This window comes from Megalobrama amblycephala, linkage group LG7 (genome assembly GCF_018812025.1).
Source record: "Megalobrama amblycephala isolate DHTTF-2021 linkage group LG7, ASM1881202v1, whole genome shotgun sequence".
Taxonomy (NCBI): domain Eukaryota; kingdom Metazoa; phylum Chordata; class Actinopteri; order Cypriniformes; family Xenocyprididae; genus Megalobrama; species Megalobrama amblycephala.
The window spans coordinates 49,256,787-49,269,441 of NC_063050.1; the positions used below are offsets into that span (position 1 = coordinate 49,256,787).

At 34.9% G+C, this 12,655-nt stretch overlaps 1 protein-coding gene across 1 annotated transcript; it reads right to left on the reverse strand.

The window, feature by feature from the left end:
* Positions 1 to 694: 694 nt before the first annotated feature.
* Positions 695 to 3,948, reverse strand: LOC125273167 (interferon-induced protein 44-like). The gene is made up of 5 exons (XM_048198432.1): positions 3,626 to 3,948; positions 3,328 to 3,456; positions 3,065 to 3,230; positions 2,646 to 2,746; positions 695 to 1,780 (listed from the first exon to the last, which is right to left on the reverse strand). Exons 1-5 carry the CDS (start codon positions 3,878 to 3,880, stop codon positions 1,592 to 1,594), a joined length of 840 nt encoding a protein of 279 aa, XP_048054389.1. The 5' UTR covers positions 3,881 to 3,948; the 3' UTR covers positions 695 to 1,591.
* Positions 3,949 to 12,655: the final 8,707 nt, after the last annotated feature.

The window sequence follows — 12,655 nt, forward strand, 5'->3', positions numbered from 1 at the left end:
TGCTACACATTGGGAAACAATATTCATTTTTCTGTCCAACTAGCTTACATAACCAGACAGTAAAATGTGATTTTTGTAACATAATGTAACTTTTTTAACCAAATGTGATATCACTCACTTTAATATTTTTACTGTAAAGATGTGCAGTTTTGGGGGATTTATGGTATTTTTTTGTTATTCATTTGCCTCAATTTGTAATAATTGTATATAGTAAGTATATATTTATATAAAATAGGAAAATGTTTATGTTAAAACCACTTCAAAAAAGATCTACATTTCTCAATTTCATTCAAAGTGATAGACATGAAAAATGTGCCTGGGTTTAGTGGACGATTGCTGCCATCTACTGGAAAGTAAACACTTTTTTTTTTTTTTTTTTTTTTTAAAGTAATCCACAAACACGGTAATCCATACGACCCCAATGGATGAATCAATGTCTTCTGAAGTGAAACAATGCGTATTTGTAAGAAAAATACCAAATATTTTAGAATTTTAAACTTTCAACCAACTGTCTCCTGCGCGTGCATGAGAGTGTTGAGAGTTCATGCTTGACGTAACTTGAAGCGTGACGTAAGCAAAGCCACTGGAAGGCAATCCTGCAACTTTCAGCCTAAAAACGTAATGGCTAATGCTAACACCCCGCCCCTGGCTGTACGCAGGGAAGGAGACCAGAGGCTGTTTTTTGAATGGATGTCAATGGATGAGAGGCTTCACTATGCTGATTAAGCTTTTGGCTGCTTGCAGGTGAAGACGGCTTCAAGTCCTAAGATCCAGTGAAGAGAAGTGATCACCGTCGCTGAAGGAGAATGAATCTGTCTGCCTAGGTGAGACGCTCACTTATATAGCCTAATACCCTGCCCCTTTTGGCGGGCACGGACGAGCTCGCTCACCATAGTGAGTCGTCATTGGTTCGTTTTTGTTCAACTTCACGAACCAATGGCAGTGCAATTTCACTGTGTGATTGAAAAAGGCTTCAGAAATCTGAGAAAAGGAGTTTTCTTTCATTGCGTAGTACGAGTGTAGTATCGAAATGGAACTAGGCCAATTAAAGTTTAAGTAATTTCTACTTGAGTAGTTGAAGTTTACTTTGCAATACTCAAGTACATTTTACTCAAACAATATAACACTTAAAACATCTAAATAAATAATACAGTAGATATTGTGTAGACAACATATCTACATAACAGAATGTGTTACCCACCTGAACACAGAGACCTCAATACTTGGTACACAATAACAATAACATTCGATGGATCATTTGAATATGAATGTGTCATTTTGAGTAGAAAATGAACTCTAGATGCACAAAACAAAAAGTTGCTAAACCTAACAACAAAAGCAATTATAAAACAGCATAAATACAGGAAAACAGTGAAAAATGCAACCTTATTAATTAGTCATGGCCGAGTGCATGATGGGAACACCATTATCAGAACATTTAGTAGTTTTACTTTATTTGATAATGTTGATATTTACACTTTAATTTCTACAGGCTTAAATTGAGTACTATTATAGAATTTTCCCTTTTTTTAATTCTTGCCTGAACTAAGTTATTCAGTTAGAAAATACATTTGTTTTTTTTCTGTAGAATTTACTTCACCACAGAATCATTTTTATCATTGCTGTCCTTCAATCTAACATTGGCAATCTGAACAATCTGTTCAAGTGCCTTCAGTATCAGAACATCAATGTCATCCTCTGTGTCAATCTCCTCATGGTAGTTCTTCACTGGGAAGATGTTTGTCAATGGCACACCTGTTTCGGCGCTGCACGTCTCCATCTGGACAGGAATAGAATGTTAGGTCAGAAAATTAGATGTGGCTATTAGACAAAACTGCACTTGTAATGGGGTTGCACAGACTAGTCAACTTTAATGCTCTGCCATAACACTTTAAGCTTATCGTCGACATTGCAACAGGATAAGATATCTTTGAAGTCCACTTTTATGCTCTGTTTCCAACAGTTAAAATGACAAATAAATGCATAATCCAAGAGCACCCCACAAGATATGTTTTATTTTACCATCTGGATGCTCAAAATTGATTAGGTGAATGCACGTTTTAAACAGCTTAATGTACATGTAAGTTTATCAATGTTCTGAACTAATAGTTTGCACATCATGTGCAGATTGCATGCACACAGAAACATTCAGTAGCGCAGAAATGTATTGTCAACACTGTTCTGATTTATCAATAAAATAGCTTAGAAACTGAAAAGTTCTAGCACACATTTTTTAGTAACTAAAACCCACTGTTTCACTATTAGTAGAGAGATGCTCCCAGGTAGAATTAATTCACACACACAATCACTCTCTCGCTAATGCATTCATATAAATGTAATCTTTACTACTTTATCTGTATCTGATTTAGAACAAGCAGAAACCTGTGAGAAATATAACAAACCAAATACAAAAGAACTGATAAAAATAAGCTGTTATGTCGGAGCAATAGCCTTGTGGGCAGCGCTGTGTCATATGCCATTGCTGTGCTGTGTTTGAGTCTCAGGCTTATTTGTTCATTAATGACATCATCAGCGACTAGTTGATGTCGACTCGACTTTTATCACATAAATGTCGACTTTAAAAAAAAAACTAACGTCGTACAACCTCTATAAACACGTTTATGTCTTTGGATGATATCACATACCTTCTCTTTGATCTTCTTGCTACTGTAGATCTTCCTTAGATTATTTTTGACCAGCGGACATGCTTCATCCACTTTGGTCATGATAACCACTTGAGGAATCCCTATAGCAAATGCAGAAGTAATGTAAAGGCTCTATAACAGGTTATCCCCCCCACACATTTGTGACAGTTTGTTGAATACATATCTACATAACTGACCCACATACATTGTCTGGGTCATACAAGTAATTAATCAGAAAAGTTCAGCTGTTTGCAATTGGCATTACAATGCAGCCTGTATATCTGGATTTTGTCCAACTACACATTGAAAAAACAGACACAAACCCAACCCACTTTATGCCCACTTCTCTCTCCCATGCAATGTAATGTATGTGAACTCAGAATAAAAATCATTATCAAACATTCAGGGGGCAGTTTTACCCTTAGCTCTCTCATTCTCTGTGATCTTCAACTTCTTAAGTCGTTCATCTGTGAATTGGACTGTTTCTGCGGCTATAACATAAACTAGGCAGAAAGCCTGATCGGAAAGGGTAGGGTCACAGGTGTAATGTTGATCCTTATAAGTGGGTGTCTGCTTCTGGTTGAACTAAAAGATGGGAAATTCGGCAAAGTATGTTAAACGTCAAACCTATTGCACACATACAAACTTTGTTAAAATGATAATGTAGTGGTTTATTACTTTATAGCCGTTGCCAAACACAGCACTGATCTTCTATATGCGACCCAGTCAGTTGATCAGGTTCTAAGCCCATTATATCATTGAAGACGAAGGGCAAAGATTTTTTCCTACTTTTGATGGTGAATCCTTTCAGCTACAGATAAATACCAAATATACAGAAGCACAAATATTTGCAAACAATTTCCAAGAAATCTTCATACGATTAGTTAAAATTCTTACAATGCTTAAGAGTAGGTCAGCTGACATTTCTGTATCTTAGGAAAAAAAAAACATGTAATACTGCATAGGTGACAAATACCTACGTCTTGTGTGAAACTACGACTGTCACCAGCAGATGAATTAACTAGCGCTCTAGAGGTGATCCGTCCTTGAAAGGCACTATTGATGGAGTTAATAAAGCTGGACTTTCCTGCTCCAATTTGTCCAGCTACAAGGATACTGATTTTCTTTACATCTGGATTATCCAGAGTGAAGTCTTCTAGCTTCTTTTTCAGGGCTTCTTTCTGACTATCAAAACAAAAGACAATTCTGTGCACTATGAAATACAATACTGACATAATATTTCTATAGTATCGTGTGAATACTGTGCAGGGTATGCATGGAATAGTCAGATAATCTTGCCACTGTTGCTCATTTGATGCACAAAAACAAATAATAGTCTGTATAATTCATAGGTGTAGCTGTAACTGAAACTACTAAGATCAGTCATTTTCTAGAAAAAGAAAAAAAATATATATATAAATGTATATGCTTTATGTAAACAAATGATTGCCTTCCAAGTGGTTCCGCCAAAGCCGCACTTTTGTATTCTTCCAAAAGCTAATGCTGTATGTCCTATACCTTCCTTATTCTACTTACGGAAAAAATGGAACTGGTGCTGAGTTCGTTCCGTAAGTAGAATAGGGAAGGCGTAGGACATACAGCGTAAGCTTTTTGAAGAATATGAAAGTACGGTAGTAGTGCTTACCCTGGGACATGTGTCAAAAAAGTGATTTATGGCCCCTTTGATTGATGACTTGACAGGTGTGACCTTTTGTCCTTCCGTTTCCGGACTGTGTCAACACAACCTTTGACCCCGATGTCATTGACCTATGACCTCCGGATATTAGGATGAATGTAATGTTGTTTGTGTTTGTCCATCTGGCTGTTGACCTGTGACCTTCGGATATTAGGATGAATGTAATGTTGTTTGTGTTTGTCCATCTGGATGTTGACCCGTGAGCTCCGGGAGTGAATGATCGTTTGACCCGGTTGTTTGAACAGATATTTCGGGGGTGTCGCATTCCGTCACAGGGGCTTTTGTATGTGGACATCCTCTTCGTCTCAATGAGAAAAAATAATATTTTACCAATAGGGTCAATGCAATATACGCGCTCTCTCTCTCTCTCTCTCTCTCTCTCTCTCTCTCTCTCTTTCTCGTCACACACGTAATACAGATCTATTTAAAATAAATGAAAATATATTTATATAATATATTAAACTGAATAATGAACAACATTGGAACAATCCAATCCCTCTCCCACTCTCTCTCGGTCTTTCCAAGTGAGCAGCTCACACCCAGCCAGGCAGTGACAACAATGGGCCATGCTGCATTCTATGGGACACTTAGTCTGTTACCTTTTCCAGAGAAAATGTTCAAAATGTTTAAATATGTTCTTAAAAATCTTTAAAGTTTTAATAAATCTTCCTATAAGGGTGATGCTTAAAATAAATCTCTGTATGTTTAAAAATGAGCTAGGAATATTGAGTGATTTGATTTAAAATGATTCCAGATATAAAGTCTCTATGTGTTGGACATACCCTATTAGGGATGAACATTAGGGATGAGATTTACACACATTACACTGAATAATAATAATCAAACATCTTACTAAATAATATAGTTTTAGCTAGATGAAAATATAAAAAATATCTTACACATCTTACTAAATAATAATATAGTTTTAGCTGGATGAAAATAATAATATCTTACATTTCCAGGGATCAGGAAATGTAATTCCTTTAAACATCATGAAGTTTTAATACTTATAATCCGCCTCTCTCTCTCTCTCTCTCTCTCTCTCTCTCTCTCTCTCTCTCTCTCTCTCTCTCACACACACACACACACACACACACACACACACACACACACACACACACACACACACACACACACACTCTTTTCAAAAGTGAAAAACTTTCTCTTCTTTGAATGAAGATGGTAATAAATAAAAGTATAACGATGTTAATAATAACAAACAGTTATCACTGTAAAGCTTCTTCGACACAATCTGCATTGTAAAAAGCACTATATACAGTAAATAAAGGCGACTTGACTAAATTTAGTGACACCAATTATTATAGTTTTATAATAAAATAAAATTAAATGAAAATTCAAATAAATGAAAATAAAAATCTTACAGCTTTCAGTGAGCAGGGAAAAGTGTTCCTTCTTGATGTACTTAACACTAAATGGTTTTCTCATTGTCTCTCCAAGTGACTTGCAACAAAGCATGATAGTGTCAGTGACAGAGGGGGAGAGCAATGGTTAGTGGGGGGTGGATGAAACAATATTTTGTTCAAGCTAACTTTTATTTTCAAAGCATAAATATAGAAGTTTAAATTACATCTTTTAAAATTAAACAACTGTTCAAATTAAATCATTTTAGTTTTTTAAATTACATTTTTAAAAGTCTTAATAAATCAAACATTTGACATTTTATTATCAGGGTATGAGTAAAAATATATGGGTCTCGCAAACCATCTCTCACATTGTGTAACATTTTCAATAATTCAATATGAAAATCACCCAGCATTTTCAGAGAGAAACAATGATTTCATTCAGACCCTGTGATGCCTCAGGTTAGTTCTATAAAAGTAACTTGTCTCTATTTTAATATAAAATTATTCTAAATATAAATAATATCAAATATGTTGCTAAAAATTAATAAATAATAATTAATAATTAACAATTAAACAATTGAAATATAGAGGCAAAAATGATTTTCCCCAGTGGTGTTGGAACAGGACTTATTTTTTAAAGTTTCAGACATGATAATCATGCGATACAAGCATTCGGATGAAGCTTCATATTAAACAAAAAAAGAATATGGCATTTTCACTTGTATTCAGCACGTATTTTTCAACATGTATTATACAATATCTGCACACCATTTTCTGAAAAGGTTTTAGTAATGCTTTAGATCAGAATCTAGATTTTAGCAACCAACATGACATTAAATAGTTGTACCAGTGTACAAGGGTGTCTAAACTGTTTATAACAATTTGAATATTGAATATAGTTTACTGAATATAGCTTACTATTGAATATAGCTTACTGACATTGCCTATGCCCCTACAGATAAAAGCCAAAGACACAATGCAAAGACACAAATCAATGAGAATATTTTATACAGAAATGATATTTTCAGAAATTCAAAGGGCTCGGTTACAAAGAAAATAAATTGATAGATCTTGTAGTGCAATTATCCATCTCTTCTATGGGGGTTTGCGTGAAGCATTGACACGAAAAGTAAATCTGGCTGTTTGCGCTTGAAACGATTACGACTGAGACATATCTAACCATTGCACTGAAAGCTATGATTTCATCCAGTTTGAGATGGGTAAACAAAGTTACACACTGTAGTAAAAGTTATAGATACATCTCAAACAACATCTTTGTACAATTTTGTACAAATTGAGTGAACACAATAAATTAGCACATCTAAATTCAAGAGGCCTAGTAACTAAGAAAGCAGCGACATCATGTAAGAAAAGTGTCATACTGCATGCAGAAGTCCACTCTTGATTTATTGTGATAGGCATTTTTACCCCCTTCACTGGTCTTAGTCACATTATAAAGACTAACAAGATCGCTGATAGCATTTTATTCATCGGTCTGTATATGTTTTTAGCCGAATACTCCTCTCGGGCTGCTGTCAGTGTAAGTTTTTGCAATTCGTCACATGTGTGATGAACACAGGCCATTCATTTAAGCATCTTTTAGATGTATGACTGAACCTTTGACAAAACCAATTCTGTTTAAAGTGTTTAACGAATCATTTCTTTCAACACCCCAGCCTAACATTAAAGAATACGTGCAAATATTATAGTATAGATTTTTGTTAGAGTCTATGCCACGCTGTTGAAATGCAAGCTCATTTGAGAACTATAGCATTGCATACCCTTGTAAAGAAGAAATTCAAACAATCATTATACAGGTATTATATAATTTACCATGTGTGTACGACATATAAGATACAATTAGCTATAATGTAAACATAATACAGAAAAGCTCTCTTCTGATCTATTGCAAAAGATTGTAAATGCCATTTTTTCCCACTCTCAGTCTATCACCCTGCTTCCAATTTTGGTTAATTTATCATTTGTTAATTTTGTTCAAATGCAGTCTTCATCTAAAACTGTTCTCTGAGTTTGGTCAAAAATGAACTTTCACTGTTTCACTCAAACCACCCTTGTTCACATTACTTAAAAAACTCATGTAACTACATGAACGTAATTTAACTGCGTTGTTTCTACTAAAATTGAGTATTGTCAGCTTTACTTAGTAAGTGTTTGTTCAGTCAACTTAACATTGCTGTGTGAAACGCACACATTATTGTTGACATAATTAACTGTGCAGTGGATTCGTAGTTCCCAGCATGCTTTGCAAGGGACTGCATTAGGAGAGTAAATTTAGGGATTAAAGTGTTATTTTATGTGTTTTTCAGTAAAGGGAAAGATGTTGTTAGTTTATGTTAGTGTTTAATGTTCAGTTATGTTGGACATTTAGAGTAGTTTCTGTAATGTTTTTGAGTTTTTGTGGTTACCATCATGCAGAAGAGTGTCGCCTGTGTTTAGGCTGTGCGCGCTCATATACACATGCTTATAGGATGAAATTCCTGCTCTCAATTCAATTGAGTTTGTTCAATGAGTTATTTTTTGAGTGCGTTTTGGGATGAGGGGCTGCATTCTGATATGTTGTATCCTTTTTATTTAAATGATTATTCAAAAAAAAATGTGTTCACCTTACGTAATCAACATAACATTATTAAGTAAACTGCATATATAAATATTATGTAACAGTGACATTCAAATGATTTGTATTTACTCAAAGAAAGTTTGTCAGCTTTATTTGAATTTCTTTTGTTCGTTCAACTAAATAGTTTTTGTACAAATTCCTCAATATTGGTGCGTGGAACCACTTGACATTTATTTTTTAAGTAAATCCAACAATTCATTTTTTTGAGTTTACAGCTAGTATTTATGAAAATGAATGAAAACATGAGAGCTGTAGTACTGACGTTCTTTTTGATGTTCTGATCTCATCTTTCTGGTCTGTCTGCGGTCAAAGGACACATCATTTTAAACTTTAAACAAGTCTCGCTGTTTTTCTGGTACATTCTGTTACATACTATTACACTTAGTTACAGCATGTTACAGCTGTGAAAAAATATTGCCTCTGTACTCTAAACAAGACTTCAATAAAAAGTAACTTGATTAGTTATTTTAAGTGAAAGGTTAGTTGATTCAGGCCATTTTACGATCAAAATTGTTTAACATCTCTTAATTTTTAATATATGCTCCTGCTTAAATATTACTTGTTTTCATTTACAAAGAGGTCAGACAAAATATCTTTTTATATATATATATATATATATATATCATAAATAACTATGATAGCGTTACAGGCCCTAGGTACAGTTGGGTGTCTGTAGGAGAGAGAGAGCAAGAGATGATTAGGACTCAAGACGTCCTCTGTCGTTAATAAAAAGTTTCAGCGTCATTAAGACAAGCTCTGTAACTGTATTTGTAAATACATTGAAATAACTGTAACCATACAAATATCAGCTATGAATAACTAAAACAAAGCCTAACAACATACACACATGACTCTAACTCTTTCACAAACCAGACTGACCCCAGGTATGGATATCTCAAATACCCAACTCGCAATAGTTAGATATCTTGACTTTATCCGCATGTTTAGGGGCGCTACCGTTCTTGTCCTCATAAATTTTATGCTTCTTTCCCATTTTATTCACTTTTTTTTTTAAATACAGTGTTTTAACATGTACATTCTTTTTGTCTGTAATTGTAATTTTAAACGTATTTGTTTTCCATTACCGTTTTACCCATTACTGTTTCACCCATTCCATCTTGCCCGAAAATCAGTGTTTTCTACACATTTAGGTGTAATGCGATGTTGAAATTGCACTCTCGCTGTTCTCTGCATCTCTTTTTTCGTACCATTTAATTGATTTAATAAAAAGGTGGTGTAACCACACTCTTACTCATTTTATGTAGTCTACTGTATTATATTTTACCGTATAGAATGCGGAGCAAAGATCTTTGAAACATTGTAGCCTGTAAAACATTTTAATGACTTTAAACGCCATATATAGACGTTTTACCCTCCAGGGGTTAGACACAGAGGGTGTTCACATTCTCTCTAGTTAAAACCTACAGGCCCTACCTACTGAATAAGCTTTAGGAAACAGTCTGCAAATCTAGAATGGTTACTCCACAAGTTCCTGAAACTTCTGTTGAAAGTTATATTAAAACGGAAAAAAATCTTCCTTACGCTCGGCAGAAAAAACACAGGATTCGTTTGACCAAGTTTTGTCATGAAGATGAAAATTTTGTGAAACAGGAATATCTGTTGGAACAAGACGATTCATGACCAACACCTCATTAAGTTGATGAAACCCCGTGAGGGATATGAAATGGACTTTTGGTCTAAAAGCAGCAACGTTTCGGACGATGAGTGGGACAGAGACTGCGCACTCCAGAGGACGACCCCTTCGAATGCTGCAAACAGTCTATATTTTCAGTGGAGCGACGTACCTGCGTTACATACCATCTTTTAACAATAGACAAGTTGTTTAATTTGCGCTGAATTCATTTCAAGCGCTGCTAAATGTTTAATCAGTCATGGTGATGATATGTATTAAAATGGTAACGTGATATAGCAAAACCTGAACTGTGCAATGATATTGTAATGTATCATGTCCTTGCTTCTGTTTTGTGTTACATGCTATATGTGTAATTGTTTTTGTTTAATACTGATTGGATCCAATTTCCCTCGCCTCTAAGAATCTCTATGTTACAGACATTATGGTTTATACTAATTCTAGAATTTGTTTAAAGTAAATTTTTGAACAACATTAAAATAAGAGCCCTTATTGAATATACAGTATGTGCATTACGTTTACATTTTTACTTGAGATCATTTAATACGATGGTGTCAATAAAAGTCTTTAATACACTGTAAAAAATGACCGTGATTTTAACAGTAAAAGACTATAAAAATGCTGCGGTGAAAAACTGTCAATTGGTCCGTACTATATACAGTGAATAACTGTAATAGATCTAACAGTACATTTAATGTAATTTTACGGTAAAATACCGTTAAATTCACAGTTTTTGGATGTGAAAAATAACAATTCATTGTAAAATTTACAGTGAAAAACCGTAAATTGACATTCCCACAATTCCCTGCGTGACACTTCACATTTGATATATTTTCGTTGAAATAACTCTGTTTCTTCTTAGTTTTTCTCATTTTTTTTCTAATCAGTTATGTACATTAGGGTTTTACGTTACATCTAATGTTGTTAAATTAATGTTTATTGCATTTAAAATTTCATGCATGTTACCATGATGGTGTTTAGTGTGTGTGTGAATGACACTGTGTGCGCCTTCTATATGTTAGTGTTGTCCTTCACAGCTTGTGGAAAAGCTGCTTGTGATGAACTTTGATTCATCATGTGACTCTTATCACCACTGTGTTTGGTGATTGTCAGTGTATTATAAAGGTACAAAACAGATATTAGTACTTCATTAGGTTGGTAAATTAACATTATATCAGTTAATGAAATACGTTATTTTACCGTAAATTTAACAGATTTTTTAACGTATTTTTTATGGTAAAATGAAATGTCTGCACAAAAAGAATCTGCATGTTATGAATCTTATTGTGAACCATTCATAAGTGCTTGTTTTTTATTTTGTTTGTTTTTGACCTTGTGACTTTTTAATCAAAATATCTGGATTGAGTGAAATGAGTGAGTAAACTTCTCTCTGGTGATATATGCAGGACTTTTACATATTGCTATTTCTGTTGCACATTGTGTCGTTAATTATATATCATTATTTATGACTTCCTGACGATAACCCCTGTACAACCCGCACACATGGGGCAAGGGCGGCCCCAATTGGCTGTCCAGATAAAAACCGTGCTGAGCTTCACGTATAGCAAGCATCCTGGGTTTCCTAACCGATCTGTGTGAGGGAGCTGGTGCCACAACCTATCGACAACTGTACCATAGCAGACTGCTGTTCTACTGCAACATCTCTTTGATTAAGGAGCATTGTCTGGTTGTTACATGGACCGCCAAAAATCAACTTTCCTGATTGTCTGAGCCTGAGACTTCTTTGACTCACATTTTGGGGGGATCAGACCCAAAAACCCAAACTTCAAACCATTAATAAACTGTGTAAACTGTTGGACAATCGTGTTTTAAGGACTCGCCCACGGGATATTGAAGAAAGTTTATATCAAAGACAAAGTTTATACCGTGCACCAAGTTGAGTTCTGAAAATCCATCTTCATTGCAGAGGATTTCTGAAATGTCTACACAAAATCTGAGGGAGAATGACCCGCCTTTGAGTTCTGATGAGGCCGTGCACCGACACCCCGCGTGCCAGTGTGCCATGGGCAATGAGTGCCCTCTAAAAGGGATCTTGGACTGTATGTTTAAAGATTATTTCAGAGGACCGATGGTTGACCTGATGCACAGGATCATCGAAGACGTGTGCAATCAGGCTAACGATGATGATGATGATGATGATGATGATGATGATGTACGGAGGAAACCAAACGTGTAACAAATCTCAAAAAAGAGATGGATGTCGTAAGAGACCTATCAAGTTCATGGAATTCTGATGTGACAAGCATGTGTGTTTACACCAAAGAACCAATCTGTGTAATAATAAGAAAAGTTCTGGATGTGATGTCTGAATGTACCGAAGAGTTAGGAGTTACTGACATCGTATGTATGTGTACAATTGTAACAGATGTTTGTGTCTCACTGCGTTCAAACAATGCTGATGATACCACCATCGGCGAAATTGTCAAAATGCTGGTCAATCATGTCCTAGACCGAAACATGATAGCATGCAGAGATTTTCTTTTATGGTTAGACCACCTGTAATTTCATGATGACTGTTTTACTTATGTATGCATTTCTTCAATGTATGTTCAACAACTTTGAAATAAAAGTTTGAATCACTTGTTGTTATTTACGACCATGTCTGAGCTCATTAAAAATGGTAATACAAAGTCTCTAACC